This window comes from Elaeis guineensis, chromosome 1 (assembly GCF_000442705.2).
Source record: "Elaeis guineensis isolate ETL-2024a chromosome 1, EG11, whole genome shotgun sequence".
Classification (NCBI taxonomy): Eukaryota; Viridiplantae; Streptophyta; class Magnoliopsida; order Arecales; family Arecaceae; genus Elaeis; species Elaeis guineensis.
In genome coordinates, this window is record NC_025993.2 from 126438352 (window position 1) to 126465165 (window position 26814).

General features: G+C 37.1%; 1 protein-coding gene across 3 annotated transcripts; it reads left to right on the plus strand.

The window, feature by feature from the left end:
• The first annotated feature begins 2807 nt into the window (after positions 1 to 2807).
• On the plus strand, positions 2808 to 26540 carry LOC105034814 (aspartic proteinase 36). Of its 3 annotated transcripts, XM_029261728.2 has the most exons (11): positions 2810 to 3233; positions 3342 to 3471; positions 3557 to 3804; positions 5783 to 6007; positions 9618 to 9780; positions 9865 to 9935; positions 21128 to 21218; positions 21745 to 21820; positions 24933 to 25004; positions 25377 to 25465; positions 25876 to 26540. In XM_029261728.2, exons 1-11 carry the CDS (start codon positions 3016 to 3018, stop codon positions 25903 to 25905), a joined length of 1413 nt encoding a protein of 470 aa, XP_029117561.1. In that variant the 5' UTR covers positions 2810 to 3015; the 3' UTR covers positions 25906 to 26540. The 3 variants fall into 3 exon arrangements, with proteins under 3 accessions (XP_073117886.1, XP_029117561.1, XP_073117878.1); XM_073261777.1 differs by having other exon boundaries at positions 2811 to 3233; positions 25377 to 26540; XM_073261785.1 differs by lacking the exons at positions 9618 to 9780; positions 9865 to 9935 and having other exon boundaries at positions 2808 to 3233; positions 25377 to 26540.
• Positions 26541 to 26814: the final 274 nt, after the last annotated feature.

The window sequence follows — 26814 nt, forward strand, 5'->3', positions numbered from 1 at the left end:
TACAACATCAGTCTGTGATGATGGTCGACTGGAAGCAATAAAAAAAAAATATTGTAGAAAGAAAAAATAGGATAGTGGCATAAAAATGGAGGGTGATAGCTCGGTTCACTCACCAATAATCGGGATCATTCAGAGTGGCCAAATGAGACCACTGATAACTAATTATTGGAATTGATCCTATATAGGGTTGTAGATGTTTGATCATGGGATATTACGATATGATCTATGAATAAAGAATTTTGAAAAAAAAAAATTTAGAATTATGTGGATTTATTGAAATGCGTATGAAGTAAGTAATGCTTCACTTTTTCTAGATTATTTAGTAAATTATAAAATATTTTTTATATTGAACTATGCATGATTTATGAATATGATGCATGATGTTTTGAATTGTTGAATATGCTCCTTGTTGATTTATAAATATGCATATTAAATTTGATACGAATTATATTGATTGATTTTGATATCACCTGATTTGTGATTTTTGAATTAAAATATGAACAAGTATTTTGAATTGAAATGGATTTTGATTCGCAGCCTGACTAAGTTTCGAATTCTGCCAGTGGGGGGCTATATGCTGGTATTTCGATACCCTATTAGTGGGGGTTATATATTGGTATTTTGATACTCTGCCAGTGAAGGTTATATGCTGGTATTTTGATATCCTGTCAGTAGAGGTTATATGCTGGTATTTCGATATCCTGCCAGTGAGGATTATATGTTGGTATTTTGATACCCTGCCATTGGATGTTATACGGTGGTACTTTGATTTAGTTCATGGCTGTCGAGATATGTACCTTGTTTTGAAAGAAATGGATTTATGAATCAAAGAATTTGAAAATAAATTTTGAAAGACTGAATTTGAATGATCTTACTTGATTAGTATTTTATGTTTAAATTGATGCACCTTATATATTTATTTTTCAGTATATTATTAGTGTTAACTTTATCTAGCTAAAGTGCACATTGCTTACTAGGCTATTTAGCTCATGAAGTATTTCTATTATTTTTACAGATTCAGAAATCTAGTTTGATTCGGAGATTCAATATAAGAGAGTAAATTAGAGGAAGACTTTGATATTTTATTTTAGATTAGAATTTATTAAGATTTGATTTTAAAACTATAAAATTTTATTTTGTAAGATATTTGATTTAGTTGATTGAAATAAAATTGAATCAATAATTATTTAAATTTTATTCTGCTGTGATGCATCGATATCATGATAAGATGTCTTGCATATTTATGGAGAGAATTTTTAATAAATATGCGGTGGTTGCCGCGACCTCCGACTTATAATTTTGGGTCGGGGGCGTGACAGTATATCCAGTTACTTATATTGAATTATATAAATGCTATCATAAATCTATTATTTGTATGTATAGATATTTTAGTTATTTTAATTTTGAACTATATAAAAAAGATATATATATATATATATATATATAAAATAAAGATATATATGTAAATAAAAATTATATAAATATATTTTGTATATGTAGGAGGGCGCGTATGCAAAAAAAAAAATCTAAAAAAAAAACACTAAAACAACGTCCCAACATCCTTGGCCGTCCAGAGCTCGTTTCCTTTGATGCAAAGCAATTGACCGTTGACGGAGACATGAACAAACGCCATGGCGTCACAATTCAATGGCAGTCGCGTACGAATGACGAGGCTTGGAAAGCGGAAGCACCAAACACCGATGCGCGGTTTTGAAATGCTGGACACGTAATGAATTTATTCCGCGTCCCATCGAGAAAGACAAGGCGCCATAGAAGCTTCCCAATTCCACTCACCGAGTCCTCGGGCACCGAATTTTAATATTAAATACTTCGCGTAATTGACGCATAAAACTTTATATACGGACTTCAAGATCAGATGGACGGTTGATGGTCGGGTGGCGATTTTGGTACATCCGGACGCGTCCAGCGCTGGATTCGCATAAAAAACCTATGTATTGACGTGGTTATTGAAAATGCAATGGCCGTTTTACCGAAAAAAATGCAACGAATATGAACTGCCTTGGGAGCGGGGCGTTGGAAGGCGGACGCAAACCGGCGGTGGCGGGAACTTATCCTCCGAAAATTCCCGTCTTAACGCAGAGGGCCTTTGTTTATTTAAGAGCCGCCTGATATTCTCACCCAAAACATATGAAAAATAAATTTATTTTTAAATTAAAATATAATTTTTTAATAGAAACCTAATTCTTGAAGCACCCAAACCTAACTCCTTCTCTGTATAGATCATTCGTAGCTTTTAAATTATAATTTACTTGAGTCATTTTAGATAATAATTCAAAAAAATTATATATATTTATAGATAGAAAGAGCTAGATTTGTCGGATTCGAATTGAACTTTATTTAGATACGATCAGATCTATATTGAATAATAAATATATTAATAATTTAAATTATTCAATACAGTAATTATCTTTAATTTATTTGTATTCAAAATATTATGTGATTTGAAAATTTTTAATTTATATATTTAATATTTAAATATATATATATATATATAATATAATTTAATATTATCTGCACAGTTTATTTTTAGACTACTCAATATATAGATTAAATATTTTTAAAATCTATGGTACGTAAGTAATCTTAAAATAATGAATTATATTTAATAATTTGAACCGATCCATATCATTTAATCTAAATTTGATCGGATCTAAATATAGATTTTAACTCAATCTATCTCTTTATATATAAAATTTGTGTTGGTTAATTACAGTAAGCGGGTAAAAATATCAAAACCATTTTGCCAAAACAACAATCCATCCCTTACCGCCGACTTCGTGTCTCGTCTCCTCGTTTGTTTCTGCCGTCTCCGGCCCTTGTTCCACCGAAAAGAACAGGAAGGAAATAATTCCTCTGAAAAATAAAATAAAATAAAATCCCTCCCTCCAATCTTTTCTCTGCACGATATCTACTAAGATGTAACGATAGGGGAACAAAAAGAGAAGAACAAGAAGCCCCCTTGATAATAAAGGTTGGGAACAAAAAGAGCCTCTCATGGATCCACCAAAGAGACCCCTCTTCCTTTCCCTCCTCGTCTTCTTTTCCTTCGCCTCCCTCGCCCACGCCACCGGCGTCTTCCATGTCCGCCACAAATACCTCCACCGCAAGCGCGCCATCGCCGATCTCCGCGCCCATGACGCCCGCCGCCACGGCCGGATCCTCTCCGCCATCGATCTCCCCATCGGCGGCGTCGGCCTCCCCACCGACACCGGGTCAGCCTCCAATTCCTAATGCATTCCTTCTTATCGCAAACTATTATCTTGATCACCCAACACTTGAATGGAATTCAACAATTGCTTTCCTTTTTCCTCCTACTGTAGTCTGTATTTCGCGGAAATCGGGATCGGAACGCCTTCGAAGAACTATTACGTCCAGGTCGACACCGGAAGCGACATTCTGTGGGTGAATTGCGCCACCTGCACCGCCTGCCCCAAGAAGAGCGATATCGGGGTATGCTTGGGTATCCGTTCCTTCCATTGGATCTCATTTTTTGTAGCTTCTAATGCTTTGATTGGGGATGGGGTTTTTGGCGCAGATAGAATTGACATTGTATGACCCGAAGGGTTCCAATAGCGCGACTCTGGTGTCGTGCGATGATAATTTCTGCACTTCCATGTATGGGGGTGAGATGCTGGACTGCTCGCCTGATAAGCCATGCGAATACAGGATCTTGTATGGCGATGGGAGTTCAACTGCTGGATTCTTTGTCAAGGATTTTGTGCAGTATAACCAAGTCTCTGGTAATCACCAAACAACACCAGCCAATGCAAGTGTTTCATTTGGGTGAGTGACATTCGACTGATTTTGGAGCTAAATGAGTAACTGCAACCAAATGTGTATAATCTATCTTTTCCCTCTCCCCATCTTCAGGCTGTTATGTTATTACAAGGTTGTGTATGATTGCTATAATTTGCTACAAAGCATCTTCTTTCATGCATTATAAAAGATGCACACAACAAGCATCTAAGAGATTTTGCATGACAAGGAATGCACTTTTACTTGGTATATGTATGGACTTCAGGATATACTTGTATGACTCAAGATATGACACTTCTCAATAAACTTGTGTTCATTTGGTTCTATTATTCCAGAAACATTGTGTTATGCCTCTGGTAGAATCTTTTAGCGGCAGCAATATGATCAAATGGACTGCTAGGTGAATCATCATACACCTTATATATTTGAAAGGAAGAGCATGTAAGAGCACATGTTAGCTAATATTTTTGACATTGAACACGAGCTATGAGAATATGACCATTGGTGGGATAAGGTTGCTAAGATCAGTGTCTCATAGAGATTGGAAAAGTTGGAGTAGAAATGATTATCCTTGAAGTTGTCTCTTTGTTCTTCATGAATCCATTTTGTAGATCTTCAAATGGCAGTCGGGATGACAACATTAGACGATATGCAAGCATAATAAATATGCAACGGGTGATCTTATTCAAGGGAAATGCAAGGGAAAGATAAGTCAAAAACAATGGCAAGAAAAGCAAATGGATCACAACCATGTTCAAATGGAGGTCCAATTATAAATAATATCATCAAGGAATAAGGTAGTCCTATATTTGGAGAACATCAGCAAACATTTGGCAGGTTTTTGGATGTGAAATCTTGGACTTATAAGATCTTCTAGCAATTTGATATGTCATTCACATAGTATCTAGATCTTTGCAGATACATGGATGGGTTTATGAATCTAGTTTGGATCAGGAAAATGGACAGGGTTAGGGCTCAAATCTGTATTTAAGATTGTGGTTATGAAGGCTAAAATGATGATTTTTGGGGGTTTATTTGGAGTTTGCTGTAAGTTTCTGATTTTAAATGATATGGAAGGGTTGATCAGGCCTTAGAGTGAACTTGTGCCTGCTTTCTTGGCTACCAGATGAGCCTGGCCTCTGCTGGTGCTGGTTTGCAATTAGGATGGCCCTAGAATGGGGTGGCTGTGGGCTAGGTGGTGGGCTTCAATAAAGTGGTGATTGAAAGAAAACTTGATGCAGGATTTCCTAGCAGATAGCACGAGTGTAAGTGAGAAGGGTGTGGAAAAAGGATGGAGAAATTGGAGGGGAAAAGAAGAGGAAGATGATGAAGGTACATAAAATTAGGTATGAGAAGAAGGTATGTCAGATGATAATTGATGATGATTGGTTTTGTATGGATATTGTTTATCAATTGATTACCTGTAGGATAGGTAATGTACTATTTACCACATTCCTCAAAAAAGTGAAAAGCTAATGCAGAGATATCCTCAAAGAAAGCAAGATAATTGTCTGCTTTTTGATTAAGCTCTACATAATCCATTCATCACCTTACATCTATCTAAGGTGTTCTTGAAATCATCCATGTTCCCCTAGTTATATCTTTTAGAAAGTAAATTGGAGAGTAGGCTGCTTCATTTTCACTGCCTCTGAGTATGATATTCAAGTTTCTACTAGGTAGTTATTTTATAAGATATTGGAATTTTAACACATTTCTTTCACTAGAAAACTCTTGACTTGATCTTGCTATGAGAAATGGTTTTCGCATACTGAATACAAAAGGAAAATGGAAAATTAGCCTTTGGATTTTATGGGTTTATTTGTTTTTTCTCCTTTGCATGAGTGGTTTACTTGAAATTTTGATGCAAGAATTTGGCAGAATAGATCCTTTATGCCTTGAAATTTTAGTTTTTGTTATATGATAGTTTATCGGCGCATGATCTCTTGGTTGTTTTCATGCAGTTTATCAATCTTCCTTTGCAAATTATACTCTCATTCTGATACAGGTGTAGTGCACAACAATCTGGGGATTTAGATTCATCCAGTGAAGCACTTGATGGGATTCTTGGTTTTGGGCAGTCAAACTCATCCATGATCTCGCAACTAGCTGCTGCTGGAAAAGTGAGGAAGGTATTCGCTCATTGCTTAGATACGGTAAAAGGAGGCGGAATTTTTGCTATAGGAAATGTTGTGGAACCCAAAGTGAAAACAACACCATTGATACCCAATATGTACGTTATGCTAGAACAACCAAGCTATTCAACTAGTTTGTATTTTAATTTTTAATCTCTTATTCATAATATAGTTGATTTTTAATCGCTTATTCATGATGTAGTTGCTATAATAACCTCTTTATTCATGGACTGTTATGTGCTGGATGTATAAAAATAAAAACAATATTTTTGACCTTAACAAGTAGAGTTTGTGGAGCTGCATACACTTCGTATAGCATGATAATCATGTTCATCAGGTAAGACTCACAATTAGCTGCTTGTATATGAAAGTTGGATAATTGACTGAAATAAGAAATTCTGGAAAAGTGCAAGTGAGAATTCGCTATGCACGTGTGTGCTTGCAGGAAACTTTTTTTTTTATTTTATTTTTGTGGGATGTCATTCTCATTTCATAAGATTCTGAGTAATGCCTTTGTTACACTAAATTAAAAGATGTCTTGGTCAACTAGATGGAACTTAACATCCTGTGCTCTGATTTAAATCATTCTTCAAGAATGAATTAATGTATGTTTTCTGCCGAAATAGAAGATTAATAAAAATTGAAATTCAATAGTTAAAACATGCATATATTGTTTAACTGGTGATAAATGTAAATGAGATTAGTGCTGAAGAGAACATAAGATTTTAAGATATCTAATTTAAATGGAGTGGCCTCTTTCCGTTAAGAAATTGTTGGAGGCATTGTTTTCTGCTTACAGATGGCTTAATATAATGGATTTCCTGGAAATTGCAGAAGATATGAGAGCTTAACGATAATTGATTCTGTAATTGCATGTTTTCTGATTGTAGGATTTTTTGTAAATGATTTGGTGAGTTGGGCTTTAGTCAGTTGGTTTTAGGCATACATATACATGTGATACACCAGTTAACATTGGACTCCTGAGGATATATTGTGTGCTTACTTTATCTAGAATTTTGTGGCATTTGGGTAGGACAGCTGTTTTTTTCCAAGTTTTTAATGTTTTAAGTTCTCTTCTCAGTCTTCTTTTAATCCTTTTTCTCCATGTTTGTACATGCTTTGCTGCTCATTTTTTATCATAAACGCATCTTCTGGTGTTTATTCTCCGAAGGATAACAGATTAGTGGATTTTCGACAAAGTTCTAAATGATTAGTGTATTTTCTACAAAGTTATAAATGATGTTTCATCCTTATTAGCCAGTGCTGTTGTTGGGATGTGGAGAAATTAGAAATGATGAATTTAGGAGGTATATGTTAGAAAGAATTTAGTGGTTGTTACCAAGGTTTTACGTCCCAGCGGGATGGGGGGCATCCCGTTCATCTCGTCCTATTTGTATGAGAAAACAAGATCGAGACGGGCTCGGGACTTCAAAACCCATTCATGCAGTGAGAGAAGAAGAAAGAGGAAAGAAGAAAAGATAAAGAAAAGAAAAAAAAATGAAAGGAAAGAAGAAGAAAAATGAAAAAAAAAAAGAAAGGAAGGTAGATGGAAAAAAAAGAAAAAGGAAAGAAGAAAGATGGAGGAAAAGAAAGAAAAGAAGGAGGAAAAGAAAAAAGAAAGAAAGGAAAAAAAGGGGAGAAAGATAGAGGATATCCATTAGGATGCATGGCCGAGATGATTGTTAGGATGGGATGGGACAGCGAGATGATCTGTTCCATGAAGAAACTAGGACATCTTTATCCCACGAGATTTAAAACCTTGGATGTCACTGTAAAAGACAAGATACTGAAAATGATTGTTGTATGGTGGTTATGCAAGAAGGCCCAAATCACCTTTAGAAGGAGGGGAATTCAAAATTACAGGAAGGTGAACCAGGGATTTGTTGATGAATATTATGAATTTATGAGAAAGGATTGAAAGAATCTTGTCTTGGTGGAGGATAGGGTTCAGTGCCAAACAGGGTTCATAGGGAACCATGAATTGACAACTGGAGATTTGTATGGCATTGGATATGGGACACGCATATACACAAACACATGCACGCGTGTGTACATATGTGTGTATGTATTCTCATCCGCAAAAAAGGTCGTATTTCATGTCTATGATTTTTTTTTTTTTTGAGAATTATACCAATATATCTTCTTCTTTTTGTAATAAATTTCTTTGTTTAGGGTAGGAAGAATTGTTCTTTGAGATAGGTTTCAGGAGTTGCTTTGGTATGCTACTGCTGATCAATTCAAGTAAAAACTTTTTCATTTTTTTGTTTGTTTTTTTGTTTGGGGGTGGGGCAAGTATTGAAACTTTAGAAGTTCAGCAATAAAAAGTTTAGTTTCTGAAAATAAAAGATTAACATGTTTGACAAAAATATATTTATTGATGCATATACGTATTAAAGTTGCGCGAAACATGTTAAAGAAGCCAAAGAAATTAATTGGATGCTCCAAGTTACAATTCTTGTAACTAGATAGCTTTTTTCCCTTTTTATAATTTGGGGTGAAAATGGTTTGCAATTCCAGAATTGACTCTTATCAGCAAATTACAGAATTTTTTTTTTAATTTTTATTTTTTAAATCATGGGTGGATTCTCCACCATGCTTTCTTTAATATAACAAGAAAAAAGTTCAAGAGAGAAGAATTGTCATGATCTTCTAACAGTGGAGCATACATTAACACCAACAATTATAATCTATTTACTAGAACGGACCATCTAAAAGGTTTGAGAATGTAAAAGGCTATGACTTACAAGAACTGCTTTAAGTAACATGAAAAATATCAGCAGCTATAGAAGTTCTATGAACATGCATTTGCAATAAAAATTCTAAGAATTTATTCTTCTGAAAGAAGCACATGAAGATATAGTTCATAATTAAGAAATATTTTGCATCTATATAACAAATTTCACGATTATAAAAAGATCAATGGATAATTAAGAAAAGTTCAAGAAAATGACACAAAAAATACCTTAAACTAGCCCCTCTCTCTCTCTCTCTCTCTCTCTCCACTTCTCTCTTTCTTCCTCTCTTGAGCAAATAATATCTCTCTCTTATCTAAATCAAGCCATGATGTTATCATGCATCCCCAATCTAAAATCAGGATCAGAAGGTATCATGCATCTCCAATAAAAATTGGTATGGGAAGCTGTCATGTGTGTCTTTATATTGGAAAGTAATACTAATGGATTCTTTTCTTTATTAATGGATCCTAATTCCATGTTTTTTTGGATGATAAGTAGGGTGGCATGGCCTTTCTATTTCAGGCTTTAATAAGACGCATGGCTTGGGATTGGGAAAGAAGTGGAGGAGACCATGTTTGTTGGAGTTCTTGAAAGGAGTACTATAGTAAGATAGGATCAAGCAAGGATATATAAGCCATGTAATCAAAGATGTGTTTCTGTCTATAAATCCTAGAACTTAAATTTGAGAATCTAATAAAACATTTGTTTGTATTTATAAAAATCTAGAAATTAAATTTGGGATGCTTATGAAATCTTAATGAGATGATATGAAAATTTTGGGCAAATGAGGTGTGCTGCCTTTTCCAGATCCTTAGGGGTCTGCGTCTGGTTTTAGTGCAATTCAATATTTGTTTCCCTTATTGCTGCTCTAACGTATGGATATATTCTTCCTTAGTTTTTCTATCTGCTGTTTCTCATTTTATCTGTTGGCTTTCCAAGTCCGCTGAAATTGACAATTTTGTCACTATCTCAGGCCACATTATAATGTCAATCTCAAGGCAATTGAGGTTGGTGGGGCTTTTCTACAGCTTCCAACTGATTTGTTTGAAACTGGAGACAAAAAGGGAACAATAATTGATAGTGGTACAACCTTAGCTTATCTTCCAGAGGCAGCTTATAAACAACTCATGAATGCGGTATTAGATCTACATGTCAAATTGGTTCATTTGGAGATCCTTCTATGCTACTGTTACTTAACTTTAATTTTTTTTCTCATGTAGATTTTCTCATACAAGTCAAATTTAAACTTCCGCACCATTCAGGACTTTTTATGTTTTGGATATACCGGAAGGTATGCATTTGTGCTTGAACATTTCAAATCTTTGTTTGAGGTCGTGGGAATTGTGGAAATTAAGAGCTTAGCTACAAACCAGTTTCTTGGTTTCTCCTCTTATCATATTTTTTTGACATAAATCTTAACCCAAATTATAGTTGTGTACTTTTCATACAAAGTAAATTATGAAACTTCATCATTCTTTCATTTTTAGCAGCTATGAGTTTTATTTCCTTTTTCCTGTCCTTTTAGCAAGTAAACTTGGTGGGTTTCTTCCACTCAGATAATTACTCTTAATGATATGGGCATCGAACTGGTGTTTTGTTTCAGGGGCTATGGATTATTGTGAATTTATATATTTGGGTCATTGTTCCTGCATCATGGATAGGGCTGTCAAAATGGGCTTGGCCCACAAGGTCAGCCTGGCTCAACCTTGTAAATGGGGTGGGCTGGGCTGCCATATGAATAACCCAAATAACAACCGGGCTTGTTTGGCCCACCCCACATTAGTCCAAGGGCTAATATGGGTTAGGCCGGACCAGTCCGGGTGGGCCATGAAAACTTTTAAAAAAAAATCTTAAAAAAAAATCCTATTCATTTTTTAATCCCTGACTCCCAAGCCTCGTGGCCCCACATCGCCGGCCGCTGTCGCAGACCAGCAGGACAACCACCTCTGTCGATTCCTCTCCCTTTTGCCTCCTAGCTCTACAGATTCTCCCTCCTCCTCCTCCTCACCACCAGTGCCGCCGCCTTCGACCTCCGAGTCCAATCACGAATCAAGATACGCCGGCCCCCTCCTCCTTTCCGTCGATGGACGCCCCTCCATCTAACTTTCGGGCAATCCTCCTCCTCCGAACCCCTCCTCCCTTCCGCTGACGGACGTCCCTCCATCCAACTTTCGGATGAACCCTCTCCTTCTTCTCCTCCTCATCGCCGGTGCCGTCACCTCCGAGTCAAATCTAGCCTCGACTTCTCCTCCTCGGGCTTTCTCAGTCTCTCTCCACTCTCCAAGCTCGATCGCTCGAGGTACCGTCACCTCCAAGTCAAATCCGGCTGTGGCTCCTCCTCGGGCTCTCTCGATCTCTCCACTCTCCGAGTCAGATCCGCGCAGCCTCCGACCTCCCCTCAGGCTCTCTCGGTCTCTCTCCACTCTCCAGGCTCAACCGCTCGAGGCTCTCCCCCTCTCGGGCTCTCTGCCTCTCTTTTTTTCACTCTTCACTCTTCAGTCATTTGAGGTTAAGGCCCATGGACTAGCCCGGTCCGGCCCACAGTCCTTAAAGGGCTGGGCTGGGCCAGCTATATCGTGTCTTATTTTTTGGTTGGACCTAGCCCGGCCCAGCCCATCAAATTTTAGGCCCTTGTGGGCCGGGCCAACCCATTTTGACAATACTAATCATGGACTATATTGTATTGAAACCCCCAGCACATGCTTATAGATGCCATTCTAGAAATCCATCACTTATGATAGTTTTGGCTGTTGTAGTGAAGGAATCACTTACCCATGGGCACTCTGTTATGGGATTCAACTGATCCTTTGGACCCTCCTCTAGACCGCCAAAGACATGTTGCAAAATTTCAGAGGCTTTTTTGTTTGGAGTTCTAACAAGGTTAAAATAATTTTGATTTTTTATATCAGTTGGGCTGAAATGAGGTTTCAAATCTCAGTAATTATATTATCTAAGAAAATCTCATAATTCATAGGGATGCCATTTTTTTTTCTTGCTTCTTTGTTGTTTTTAATGGTTGTTTAGTGCCTTTTTGATGTTTGTTTAGGTCATAATTCTGATGAGAGGTTTTGAGCCTATGCTTGGGTTTATGGTGTCAATACTAGTGCCAATTCGGCGTGGTATTTAAGTTTTTTTTTTTTAAGAGGTTTTTTTGGAATTGTAAATGTTATTTGTGATAGTAAGTGCACAAAACTATAAATTTCATAAAATTGTGGCCATAAAAACGGAAAAGATTCGGCAAGTTGCATGATACTTTAAAAGTTCATTTCCAATGAATAACACTAAACATTTAGACTTATTTAAATTTTTATATTTAAAGAATTTTAATGAAAACTGTTTTTTAATAGGATTAATTCTAAAAGGTCTGCTAGATTGGTTTCGAGGCTTGTATTGACTAGCGACCAGTTTAGTATGGTATGGGTTTGTACTGTACTCTATTGGGGCACACCGAAATTAGGAGAGGGATGGGTAGAGAGAGAAGGAGAGGGAGGAAGAGAAAGGGAGGAAGAGGGAGAGGGAGAGGGAGGAAGGGAGAGGGGGAGGCTTACTAGTGATGGGTGGAGAATCCAAGTGCGAATTATGGTTCTCCCCTTCGATCGAGCGAAGACTCCTAAGTCTTAACACTCCACCCAGAGGATTGGAGAATGCAAGGGATTTCTCCTCAATCGCTCGGTGAGAAAAAACCTTAGCTTTCGAGAAAGAGAGCGATAGAGGAGCGGAGAGAGAGAGAGTGGGGGGGCATTAAAGGTGATAGCTTCTTGGCATCACAAAGGGAGGAGCGAGCGGCATCCAGCGGAGAGGAGAGAGTGAATGTGAAAGCCCTTGAAGGCTCTCAATTGTTGAACCAAGAAGGAGGGATATAATAATTGAATCGATCTAACTTGTTGAACCGCCTTGACTTAGTATTGGTTCAATTTGGACGGATTGAATTGCCCGATTCAGTCGGTTCGACGATCATTGATTTGGATAATTATCGAAATGCATGCTATCTCGTGAAGAACTCCAAATCATCTACCCTTGCACCAAATTTTTAAGATTTAATTTAATTTTTTACTATTTTTATTTATCTTTTTGTTCAAACTTAATTTAAAATCAATAGAATTTTTTTTAATCAAATTTGTCGAGGGCTTCTGTAGATGGCCCCTGGCATTATTTGTGTTTTATATAACTCAAGAAAAAGTAGTTTGCATTGGGTCAATTTTAAGATATGCCAAGTTAGGGCATAGGTTTCGGTGTTCCGAACATACCCAACATTGATGCAATACCAACAATATTATGACATGTGTACATCTATAATGCAAACAATCTTTCATTGTTTTTAAAATTATTTTTATTTGTAATAATTGTTTTGTTCCAAAAGTAACTTGCTTATGTAAGATAACGTCGAAAATATGGCATTGTAGGTTGAATCTCAACATACATGTCAAAAATTCATGCCAAATGGAAAAAATTGGCATGCTTTCCTTTATTTTCGTTTTCAACAAAAAACTTGAAATAGCGACAAATTGAGGTGGAAGAGTAAATTATTGGATTTTGATCTGGATTTGGACTTGGAGTAGGTTGATTTGAGCTCTTGCTCCCTTCATCCTCTTTTCCTCCCTTCTCTTTCCTCTATCATGTGGTAAGCAACTAGAGAAAAGAGGCAACTCAGCACCTTCTTTTCTGACCTAGCTAGTACCTAGGCATATAGTTTGGTGTTGGTGACTAACCTAGTTTATACTAGCTAGTACCAATTGGGAAGACCTAGATTTCCAAGTACAAAGGTCCCAAACCAATCACATGACCCTATGTCTCACTAGTCTAATCTGGGATAACTAGGATGGATTGGTTGGCTGAATTTTTTGCAACATGCATCCAAGAAGTTTTCAACTTTGGGCTAAAACTTTTGTAACATGCATCCAAGAAATTTTTGGATCAAACAAACTTTAAAGCTAAACCACTAGGTTTGGGGTGTGTTGAACTATATCGAGGGCGGAACAAAACAAGTACTGTTCCACCCCTCGGTTTGAAAAATCAGGTGAGGCACAAGGAGAGAGAGGAAAAGAGAGAGAGAGGGAGTGAGAGCGAGAGGGAGAGGAAGGAAGGGAGAGGGAGGGGGAGAGAGGTCGAGAGAGAGAGAGAGAGAGGAAGGGAGGATGGAAGAGAGGGAGGCCGATGAGGACTCTCCCCTATTTTGAAACGAAGTAGGGGAGCTCTTTTTTAATTTGCTAGCTTCGAACTAAAGTTGGAAAACGAAATAGGGGAGCCCTTCCTCCCTCTCTCCCTCCCTCCCTCGCTCTCCTCTCCTCTCCTCTCTCTCTCCTTGTCCCTCTCCCCGTCACTGTTTGGCTTGCGTTGTATTGATAAATCTTGGAACGGCACAATACAATATAGCACCGTACTGTACCACCAGCCAACTGATATGGGTCCCTATATTGGTACAACCAACCTTGGGCCATTCTCGTATTCTTATTATATTTCAAGGATTACAAATTGGTGTTGTGTAATTTATTATTGTTCACCTTTATCATGTTATTAAATGTTAGTGCTAAATAACATTTTTGACACTTTTCAATCATGTCAATAAAATTAGTGCCAGATGGTTTGGAACCTTTTTGAAATTTTATGGAAGAATTTTTTAAGCCACTTGACCATCCACATTGACTATTCTATCACATTTCAGTTCATGGTAAACCTTTCCTTGCCTCCAATTTTCTTGTTCGACCATTTAGATCCACATGATGGTGTTTTTTTTTTTTGGTAGTGGTTTATTAGAGTTATTCTAGATCTTGATAGTTTGATTAAATTGTATTCAGGATCCATGACGTTCTTCATATCTGGAATGATGAACCCTAAGAACTATGATATCCTAGGTTTTGATCAAATAAACCACTAGCTGTCTACTATTAGAAAAGAAAACAGGAAAATAAGTTTGTAGTGGATTAAGGAGGTCGAGAAGCTTTCTAGATCAGCCCTAGGGTTTAGGGAGAGTATGAGTTCTAGGAACCATGATTCAGCAGTTTTGACCATGGATTTGATATTAACCTAAAGGCTAAATTTGAGTGGCAATGACATTTTTGTGCAGAAACTAGTTAACAGTGTATGCGCACGTGCGCGTGTTGGGTTCGACGGGGGGGGGGGGGGGGGGTGGCGTGGTGGAGGGAGAGAGAGAGAGTATAAGGTTGCAAGACAAATTCCAGTGATGTAGGATAGTGAACAACTAGGGAATCTGGGTTGCAAGGCTAGTTCATGTGATGTAGGAATTAGGATAGTGAACAATTGAAATCAAGAGCTTGCTGGATTTTTCTAGGAAAAGTCTAATATGTATATGACAAGAAAGATCCATGGAAAATAAATGCTTCGGTTTATGAACAATTAGAAGAAAAGCAGGTTACAACCAGAAAAGAGACAAGGAAATGGAAGAAGGAAAAGAATATAAATGGAAAAAGAACATTGGACTCACTCCAGAATCTTGGAATCATACCTAAGGTTTGAAGGTTTCACACCTCCATTACATAATCGCATGACAATGGGAAAGAAAAAAATGAAGGCTTCATTCTTTTTGTCATTAATCAATAATCCACTCTATTGCATAAGATGCTAAGGCCCCTATTGATGACAAAAAGAAATTCTGATAATTTTCTTAATCCCAAAACTAACCCTCATAAGGAATGTTTACTATTCATAGTTACTATAGCATGAGTAGTGCTTTGTGAATAAGACTCGTACATAATCATGCCTATCAATAAGATATAAGATCATTTTGTCCTTGCCATTGATTTAAAAAGAACCCATTAAAACTAAATGTAACCAGAGATAAAGGGAAAATACAATAAATTGACAATTAAAATTAAAATCTAGGAAAAGTGTTGCCAACCTTTTGATGCACCATGAAATGATCTTGGATCTTCATTATCAAACTTTGATCCATGTATTGAAAACTGGCAGAACAGGAAAGTCCCATCAGTACTGCATCTTTCCAACACGAAATTAACACAGGTATGGGTGTCGGCACATCAAAAGAATATAGGATCAAGAAGTACCACCTCAATAGTATTCAGGAAAACTAAGGTCGTTGCGATTATTTATGAAGCTTCTAAATCCTAATGAAAAATCTATATCAAGGTTGGTTGTGTTCATATCGGAGCTTGGACCGGTCAGCCGGCAGCATGCTCGTGCTGTTCTTTGTAGGGTCCAAACTTGATACAGTAGAGGAGGGAGAATGGGAGAGAGAGAAAAAGAGGGGGGGAAGAAAGGGAGAGGGAGGGGTTGGGGAGGCCGTTGGAGGGCCGTTAAGGCCTCCGGAGGACCAAAGGAAGGGCTCCGCCCTCCTTCGGATCGAAACTAGGGTAACTAGCCCCTATTTCTTTTCTATTTTTGCCAACTCACAGTGAAGGCCTCCTCCAGATCAAAATAAGGTTGCCAACTTCACCGTGAGTTGGCGAAAATTAAAATGAAACAGAGGTTAGTTACCCCTGTTTTGATCTGAAGGAGGGTGGAGCCTCTCCTTCGGTCCTCTAAAGGCCTCCACAGCCCTCCGATGGCATCCCTGCCTCTCTCTGTCTCTCTCTCTCTCCCTCTTCCCTTATGCAGCCCTCTCTCCCCCTCTCCCTCTCTCTCTTTTCCTCTTTTTCTTTCTCCCTCTCCCCCTCCTCGCTGGTTTCTTGTTTCGAACGCTGGAACTGTCCTAGTCTGTTGTTGGTATGGTTTGGTATACCTTGAATCAGGCGGTTCGGGATGGTTTGGCAATTCTTGATCCATATGAGTTTTGACCAAAAACCTCTAATTCCTCTAGGCTTTGCTTCCATTTGTCTAAAACTCTAAATAGTTATCATGTTTCCAGCCATGAATCCTTTGGACTTTACATCCATCTATCTAAATATAACTATAAGTTTTGACCATGAGTGGTAGGAAGTAGGAAACAAAATTGCTTGTGCTAGAGGACAACAAATGCCAATTAAAGTAATACACTAAGAAATCAAATGACTTCAAATTTACTCATAACCATATTGCTTTCCATAGAAAAGAAAGAAGTTGCCCTAATATTCATATTACATATCAAAACTACAAAACTATTGATAAACCAAAAGGAAACAAAAAGTACCTGAAATTTGCATACTAGTACGGAACCTGTATGCACCATTATCTGGAGAGTCGGTACAGTATCATTCCTGTAAAAAACTGGGACCACCCTTAGAATCAAAATTTAAATTCTTTCTTAGATTGAATCTGAGTTTGCATTCAAAGACTAATAGAGAAAATAAATCTTGGTGATATGTTATGGCTGAAATCAGACCTGTTTTCGTATGATAAGAGTTTGCAAAAAATTGGGCAATGGATGAGGGGAAGTTATTGATAGTTCAGACATGCATTCAAATTTGAGCAGAGATTAGATGAGAATAAAGAGAAGAATCAAGATGAGAATAAAGAGAAGAAAAGACTAAAGGGATTGGGTGGGACTGTTGAGAGGGGAAGAAGAAGACCTGGTTTCTCTTGGAACTTCTCTGTACATAAATAAATTCTTTACACAATTAAAGCGGTCCCTGGAAAAAAGAGGCAACCAAACCCTCTTTCTGAACCGGCCAATCTCCCTTTTATCCCTATTGGAGTTCAGTTAAAAGTTCTCATGTAATATAAAATTGCTATATTAACCGAAACATTCTTTTGATTGATAGAAGTGAGGGTTTTCTTGGGATCTCATGTAGAGAAACCTAAAACTTTGTAGAACTGGGTGTCAGTAAACCCAACTTTATATGTACTGTGTACACATGTATATGCATATATGTACCACACACTCTACGTTAACTCCTTGAAAAAGGAGTTAACAATATTAAATCAAAATTACGCTATCCAAATTTAAGATCTAAACTGTTGAATATGATCTACACTATAAAAACAGTGCAGATATCAAAATTCATATATCTTGGTGGTCTCTAATCTCTGTGTCAAGTTGGTGCAAAAATGAACTGAATCAATTGCACTAGTGTAGTAAAATACATGATAGGGCACATAAGTAAAAATCCACTTTATAGATCATGATCTATGTAGCTTAAGACATGGGTAGATTCAAATTCACTAGATTTTGATTATTCGATCATAGTAAAACATAGTATGGTGTTATTAAAATCGTCCATTTTGACACTTGATGATTAGGTTAGAGACCACCAAAATACATAATTTTGGTTTCTATCCATTTTTTTATGTAGAACATGTTCAATAGTTTGGATATGAATTCCAATGGTTCATCATTGATTTTGAATTTCTAGGAGTCAAAGTAAAGTTTGTAGTCCAACTCTTAAAAAAGATCTGCATGCTAATTCTATTTGGAAAGGACACTAAAACCAACTAAAGAACTTAGAAAATAATCTAATAATACCATAAAAGATCAAGACTAAACCATAATGACGTGGTTAGCAGGTTTCTTTGCTGCTGTTCTTATCCTTGTTTTGGTTATTCAATACACTCCTTTGATGGTTCTTGCAGCTGGGTGTGCACTTGAATCAAAATGATGTGAATATTGTTGTGCAATCCAACATCCTGACTTCATCACTGCTACTTTTTCCTTTCTTTTTAGTTCATTATTGGGGCATCTCATCCGATTTTATTAGATTGACTCTGTATGTTCATGTGTGATTTTTCTTGCCATGAGAAGTTTTTTTTTAGTTTGTGGTTCTTTGCTCATTTGCTTTGATCTCTCTCGTGACTTGTAAATACTTGATTCATCAAGTTATTTAAGCCTTATTGAATTGGTCTTTCAATGCATTCAGTTTGCCTTCATCGGATTCTGTTTGTCTTTGCTTATTCTCATACAGTTGTTCAAGCAATCAATATTTGCTCTTTTTGTGCCTGCATTGCCATGACCAAAATTTGAACTTGAATGCATTCTGCATGTGACCAATATAATTGATCACAATATCATTTAAATTTAAGATCAAAACACTATTGAAATTTAAGATCCTCAAAAATGCCATCCAATCTATCATATATGGCTATAAATATATTATAACTCAAAATATTTAAGACAAAATCCACTTTACAACTTAATCATATTCTCTTGTAAACTATGCTTTACCTCTGATGATATCAATAGAACATGAAAATTATGTTTTTAGTGCTGCTTCACTAGTCACCAGATATGAAAAAGGCAATATCAAGTAACTGAGACCTCTTCTTCAAAAAGCCCATTAGAGTCACTTACCTTTCCCTCTGCAAAATCAATGTAATTAATAAGGTGAGCTACAAAGACCAACAAGTAAACTTCTACATAGTCCAAGATATAGGTTTTCATTGAAAAAATATGACTTTTAAATCATACCACAATTCAAATTATCATTGAAAATCCAAGTTTGGACTCACTACATAAAATAAAATCAAAAGTCTCAATAAAAAAACATAATTGCAGTGAAAGCGCAGAAGTTGTTATTGTCAAGAAGAGTTCAAATAATTCATTATTCACATTAGGTCACCAGTCATATATACTTTGAAAGTTTGGGTTAAGGTTCACTGAATCATATTGGTATGGAAAATTCTGGAAATTAAAATCCTTCAATTAGCAAGAAAGCGATCTGAACGCATTTTGCATCAAATTTTGATATTTCATAATTCATATATTATCCTATAAGGTTTCACTCATACCCTCGAGGCCTCTCATACCCTAATTGTGAATTCAAGTGAGGCCACTCACATTCTGAGGGTCCCCTCTTACCACTTGTCCAAGAATCCATGTGTACCATTTAGACAAAGGCTTCCTCATCAAAATTCAAGTGAGGCCTCTTATGTACCCCATGACTAGGGTTCCTCTTAAGACTTAGACATGGAATATTTCAGATAGATCAAATAAAGCAAAGATCATGGTTTTCAGAACCGTCCCGAATTGGATGGTTTGGGCCGTACCGAACCAGATCGGTAGAAAATCAGGACGATTCCGATAGAGAAAACGGCACACGCCGGTGCCAGGGAAGAAAGAGAGGAAAACAGAGGAAGAGAGAGGAGATGGATAGGCCGTCGGAGGTCGATGGTGGCCCTCTGTGGCCGTTAGAGGGTCAGAAAGCCTCCGCAGCTCGGTTCTCATTCGCTCGATAGAGAAAGAGAGAGAGAGAGGGAGGAGGCTATCGAAGATAGGAGGACGGGACAGTGGAGGGGCCGTCGGAGGTCTCCAGGTGGCCATCATGGCCATCGGACGGCGGAAGCAGTGCGGGCGGAGTCGCAGCCATGGAACAGGGGCGACCATCCCTGTTCACACATCGGCCATTTTTTAAAAAGGAAGATGAACAGTGAAGCCGGCAAACCAAGCCAGCACTTGGTTTGCCGGCTTCACTTTTTAAGAATTTTTTTAAAAAAAAATTAAAATTGTGAAGTCGGCAATCATTTTGTTGGCTTCACTATTTCAATATTTTTTTAAAAAAAATTCAAAAACAGTGAAACAAGCAAATCCATTGCTGGTTTCACTGTTGTCGGATTTTTTTAAAAAAAGTTTTTGAAACAGGGGGCTTTTTTAAGCCCCTATTTCACGGCCATGGAGCTGAAGGTGGCGTTTATGCCACTTGACGGCCACGATGGCTAGCCAAAGGCCCTCTGATGGCCTTTCTGTCGGACCACCTTCGGTCCGGTTCTTCCCCCCCTCTCTTCTCTCTTTTCTCTCACGGACAATGCGGAGCCGCGATGGCCACTACGGCCCTCTGAGGGCCTGCGCATCCCTTAGATGGCCACCGGCTGCGTCTCCGCCACCTCAACCTCCTTCCCTCCCCTCCTCTCTCTCTCTTCCTCTCTTTCTCTCTTTTCCTCCTCTCCAGTTCGTCCCTTCATCGGTTTGTGTCGGTCCAGTACAGGGCCGTGCTGGACCGTGCCATCGGCCGGCCGGAATGGCCATCGGTACCAGTATTCAAAACCTTGGCAAAGATCTTTTCTCTATATACAGAATATTAATTGAGTGGATAGCTTATGATTTTATACCATCACTATCACTTTTTTTGCAGATAGAAGATACCATCCTATCATTAATGACTACTGTTGGGTTCATGGAGTGGCAAGTTGATAAGATACTAGAATTGGAACTATTATTTCAATTACCAATAATTGATAGTGATACAAGGCCTTTATTAAATGATATCTCTGCTATCAAATCATATGTATAATAATCCAATGTGAATTTCTAGCTGATTATGATAGGGGATTCCCTGTTGAACCCCCATTGTCACCCAAATGCCAATTTAACTGTTCATTAGGCTTTATATGTAGGGCAAATTGATCCATATTAATGGCACCTGAAATAATAGAGTGGTCACCTTGCAATGGTTGAGTTAATTTGGTTCTGTTTAATACTTTAATGCATTTTGCAAACTTTAGTTTTGAGATGATACTAGGATCATCATGCTAGTCTTATCCTTTGTTGTTTGATTATTGTATTATTCAAAAAATTGCAAGATATTTATTACTCATTTTTTAAAATATAGGATGGTCGATAGTTATTTACCTTACTAATATATTGGTGACTCTTTGTTGCAGTGTGGATGATGGATTTCCTGATGTCGTCTTTCATTTTGAGAACTCACTTTCATTGAATGTATATCCACATGATTATCTTTTTCAAAATGAGGTAATTGTGATCTACAATTTTAGTGCTTAAAAACTTAGATATGATTCAATAGGGTTGCATTTGCCTTGTTGTTGTTGCACAGTTTATTTCTTTTGTTTGCTTAGAGTATGATTGTTACTTTTGTTTTTGTTTTGTATGTCTATTTGTGCTTTGACCTTGGAATTATGTGGCACATCCTTGTTATTCTTGAGTTCTGCTTTCAGGCTTTGAGCTAAATGCTCATGCATTTTGATTTTAGATTGAAACCTAGTGCTCTTGCTTATTGGAGAGCATCCGTTGTGTATTTTCATTTACAGCTTTAACTTCTTTTATGGAAAGGATCATGGTATGGGCTTGTATTGTTAAGAATGTGCAAAACATCTTTACTGATGTTGTTTCCTGATTTTATTACCTATGAATGTCTATTAGTGTTTGTTAAGATGGTTTATCTGTTTTATAATTCTTTTTTTCCTTTTCGATATTGTAGTATGCTTGTGGTCATATCTCCGAAAATTCATTAATACTTTTATTTCTGGTATCTTCTCAGGATGATGTCTATTGTGTTGGCTGGCAAAATGGTGGAATTCAGTCTAAGGATGGGAAGGATGTGTTTCTTTTGGGAGGTACTCACATTTATTCATTTACATGTCTATATTTTTTCTTTAAATTTTATTATTAGTGTAATCTTTGGAATGTTGTTACTCATAGTTATTACATTATATCAGCTCAGCAAAATCATCATGGTTATGTTACAGTGCTTGAGCTTCAAGTCATGTGGATGAATAAAAAGACAGTGACTTCAACTCTCAACTTAAGAAATTATAAATATGTCTAATTATATTTCTAAGGCACTCTCAGATGATGAGATATAACTTAAGAATAGTTAATCATATATTGTACATATGTCATACTCACCAGTCTTGCTGCCATTTTACCCCATGGCCTGGCAGTTTGCTTCATGAGCCTTAAGGCAGTCTTGTAATATCTAGTAAGCCTGATATACATTTTTATCTCCTTCCTATCAGCTTAAACTTTTGGGTCTAGTGGTCAGTTAGCATGGTACTAGAGCACAGGATTATTGGAGATTATAAGTTCAAATTGCTCTATGCTAATTATTTACTAAATTAACTTGCTTAGAGCAATTATTTACTAAATTAACTTGCTTAATCTCTTGACTCATTCTGGTCATTGTTTGTAATTTTGGCTCATCTCAGTCAGTGTGGTCGCTCCATGTATCTGGGTTGGGGCGATCCTAAGGGAGGGAGATGTTAATGCTAACATAAATTGTTGACTCTTTCCCTATCAGCTTAAGCTTTTGGTGTCTAGTGGTTGGTTAACAATAATAGGCATAGGATGGAAATGATATAGCGGAAAGAAAAAGGGATGATTTAATTGACGAGATTACACTTCGAAGATTAACATACAAATAGAAGCAAACTAGATTGAAGAGCACTTCATTTGGTGAAGCAAATTCTCTTGAAAAAATATTAGTAATATGTCAAAAAAGCTGCCGCAGACAATGTATTAGATGCATATATATAGGACATGATCTTCTAATCCTAATTCCGACATTAAACCTATAAAAATAAGGAAGCATGCTAGAATTATTCTACTAAAAATATAGAAACTTAGTTACAATGAAGAGTGCTGTGAGGATCTGAGCAAGCATGTGTGAAGTCACATTAGGTGTGCATTGAGGAGGTCTTGGGTACTTGAGTTGGGCCAAGGATCCGATTAATAACCTTCTAGCTAGCTTTTTTTCCCGTGAGTTCTTGGGTCATTAGAAATGGTATCAAAGCCAACTCAAGTCATGGCTCATGTGAGATGTGGCTATGCAGCATGGGCTCTTTTTAAGCTAACCCAGAGCCGATCATGGTATTTGTGATTTGATCCTTTCCCTAGTGAGGATGCTTGGGTTTAAATGGGAGTGTGTGAAGACCTGCATGGATGTATGCTTAGTCCTATATTGGGTGTGCTTTGTAGAGGTCTTGGGAACTTAAGTAGGGCCAAGGATCTCAATTAGTAACCATCTGGTTAGCCCTTTTTGGGTGAGGTCTTGGGTCATTACAAGTGTACATCATGATAACATGATAAATCTTTCTAGGGATATGTGTAATTTGATTTCAAGCTACAAAGGAAACATCTAGACGGACATTTGTACAATAAATCTCTTTCCCCCTAATTTCTATTTTTTCTTCGATTATGCACAAGGTGTTCCCTAATTTAGGGTTCAAGATTCAAGTTGGGAAAATTGGAGTACACATGCTTAGCTATTGGATGTATAATTAAAGACAAATTTCTGATGGAAGCAAGTTTGGACTCAAGAACTCATACAATTCTATTAGATCAAATATTGTGATCCCTTCGAGGGAACGTCCAACTTCATGCAAAAATCTATTAAGGGAATGAAGAATAAAAGGAAAGGTGGTTTAGGAGAGAGATGTAGAAAAATGAGAAAAGAAGATTTAAAAAAAGGTGGTTGGAGTGCGTAGGCTTGTTTCAGGCCAGGCACCTTTTTTGAACACTTAAGAGGGCATCCTACTTGCAAGGTGACAAAGAACAAATCGTCCCAAGGTTTGCCATATCACTCTGTGCCATACTATACTAAGCACACCATATCGTATTGTACCAATCGATATGCAGTTTTGTACTATATCAACACTCGGTAAACGTCACCATCTCATAATGTATCGCATACTAACACTATGATAGGATGGTACTAGTATGGGGTCTGTTAACAATGGCAAACCTTGAACTGTCCCCATCCAGTGGCTGACCACTTAATGTGCTGCTTATAAAGAATGCGAGCTTATGAGTCTACTTGCATAAAGAAAACTAATTTGACCTGTTGAATTGTTTTATGTACAAATGCATGCGACAGATTAAATTTGAAATGTTCAACAAGGACTGCTGATTCTTGGTGTTTAGTTATGACAAGAAATCTTTGACGTGGATTTTTTTTTATATAACTGTGTGTTAGTTCTTGTCCATATTGGGAGAAGCTACTTGAAATGCTGCACAGCTACACAGTCACTCTTATGTGGTGGAAGCCTAGTCTTGCAAATAAATCTGCTTGATGGGGATTTGATAATAAGGAAAGCATATTCAAAGGAAAATATCTAAAACCTTCATAAGTTCTTCTAAGGGTATAGCGTTCATATTTTCGGATAATTTCATGTCAACCTAAACACGTTGTGGTTTGCAGAAAACCATAAAAAGCTGAACTTCGAGTTCAAAGACCATCAGACTGTAATTAACTGCATGCAACAGTTTAGAATCTTTAGATGATTAAGAAAGTTTTTCTTTTTTATCATGACGATTGATCTTCTATGCTTAATTGAAACCTCGATGTCAAAATGTACAAACAATAAGCTTGTGTGGCCTTTGAAGTAGACATGAGAGTGACTCTAAAGAATACCACTCATCATGTGATTGCCAAGGAAGGGATAATGAAGATATGTCATCCTAGTTAATGATCTTATGTCTGTCTACCTGTAGCTAATGTGAAAAATTTCATGGACACTGCTTATAATTTCATATGTCATAGAAGGCACATACTCTATTGTATAATAGAAATTCAATGTCTTACGAGTGCAAACCATTAACCAGCATACTAGCAGTTGGTCTAATTTTACTGTTCTGTGCAGCGGTGCATGCCCTATAGTTTGATTCTTTTTTTGTCTTCATACTTTCAAGCCTTCATGCTCGCACTTAAAAGTTAAAACTGTTTCGCAGATCTAGTCCTATCGAACAAGTTAGTTCTGTATGACCTCGAGGATCAAGTTATTGGTTGGACGGAATACAATTGTAAGTCTCATAGCACTACTTGTTTGATCTTGCTTAATTCTGTTGAACATAAGCTATTAGAAAGGTTTTAAGAAAATAATAATAATATTTATTATTACCCTCCACTAAAGAGAATTTCCATAAATATAACATTGATTTCTCGAATGAGCATTCACTTTTAAAAGCAACCCTTATTTAGTAATTTAAATTTGGTCGATACCACAGTTATAGTATGCCAGTTGCTTAATCACCCAAGCATGGAAAACGCATTTGGTGTCAGTGTTCAGCATTTTACACTGGCACAATACTAGCACAGCAGCACGCCAATTAGTGGCATACAGCCCTGTGCCAGTTCAGTCAACAAAGTGTGGCTAATGACATGGTTGATTTCAGGTTCCTCAAGCATCCAAATAAAAGATGACGAGACTGGAGCAATTTATATAGTTGATGCTCACAGAATATCTGCAGCTGGCGGATTGGAGGTGGGAATGTCCATATTGGTGGTGTTATTGACTATCATGATATGTTATTTAAACTGTTAGACTGTCACCAATGAATAACGTAGCATGGTTTTCATGAGTTTGCTTCATTCATATTCTTTTTATTAGAAAAACATGTCCATTCTCTTTCCTTGCCTTCATTACCATTAGCTACAAATAGACAAGTTCTGTTCCAAACCCATGCGCATTGTAACATTAGTCCATGATCTTTGCCATTTTATTTTCTAGAATACTTGCTTTAAGTGCATCTCTGGTAATGACACTGCTTTGAGACCCCTATTCGAAAGGCACACTATTTGGTGGCTATGAGCTCATGATGACTGAGGAACAATGGTTGTTGTTTATTTTCCCTTGTTGACCTCTTCTTGCCTCCTTTCATTTCAACACCCCAGACTTTCTTCACCAGACAAACAAGAAGGTAGAGAAAGAAAAGAACTCTAGACTATGAAGGCCCTAAAACAATGATAATGCCCATCTTTGACTCAGTAGGCATGCTATTATCCCTGCAAGCACTGCTGACTCAGCAGTCAGAGCCTCATCAGAACATCAAACAGTATCCATCTCTTCAGTATGTTGGTTGCAGAATTGCATATTTCTAGGAACAGGAAGTGGTCTCTTAAACAAGGTGTTGGACGAAGGGAATGGTGCTTGATCATTTGGTTGCATCCTACATGGAGAAGTGTTTGTTATGGGCATGTGTGCCGTGGAGCAGGAATGTCTAGCTTTTCTAGGGTGCAATCTTTTTTGAGGTGATCAAGTCTTGAAGGCTAGATGCAGAGATTCCCTGAGAAGAAAACCTTGTAAACGTCCCAAGCAGTAGCTCCTATTCAAGTATCAGATACTAACGAGCTTTCATGCATGTACACTGCAAGAAGAATGTCTCCAACAGTACTTGAAGAGCATTCTATGAACAATTATTTGAAAGGGGAATTTGACAACCTGTCCTTTGTTTGACTTGTAGTTTTGCATATATGTCTTGTACCATTAGCCATTCTGTATACAATTCTCTGTTGTATATTCATTTATGAGTAGTGTGCGCACATACAAAAAAGGCAAAGACTAGATGTAAAATGGTCATAAAAAATTGATGTACCTACATTGGATTTTTTTTCATATATATATATATATATATATATATATATATATATATATATATATATATATATATATATATATATATGACTTATTGAATGTTTATCTTTCGAAAAGTATTATTTGCATTTGTCCCTTAAACCATCTGGCCTTTTTGTAGATGTCCTCCCTTTGAGTTTTGGTTGACGGTGTTAATAAATAATATTTTCGTTATTAGGCATTTGACACATTCTCTCATT

Bases quoted from the DNA above. Each gene is read 5' to 3' on its own strand.
- LOC105034814 (XM_073261777.1), top strand. From the start codon at position 3,016: ATGGATCCACCAAAGAGACCCCTCTTCCTTTCCCTCCTCGTCTTCTTT. The intron at 3,805-5,782 runs GTGAGTGACATT...ATTCTGATACAG, and splicing joins AATGCAAGTGTTTCATTTGG to GTGTAGTGCACAACAATCTG. The intron at 21,219-21,744 runs GTAATTGTGATC...GTATCTTCTCAG, and splicing joins ATTATCTTTTTCAAAATGAG to GATGATGTCTATTGTGTTGG.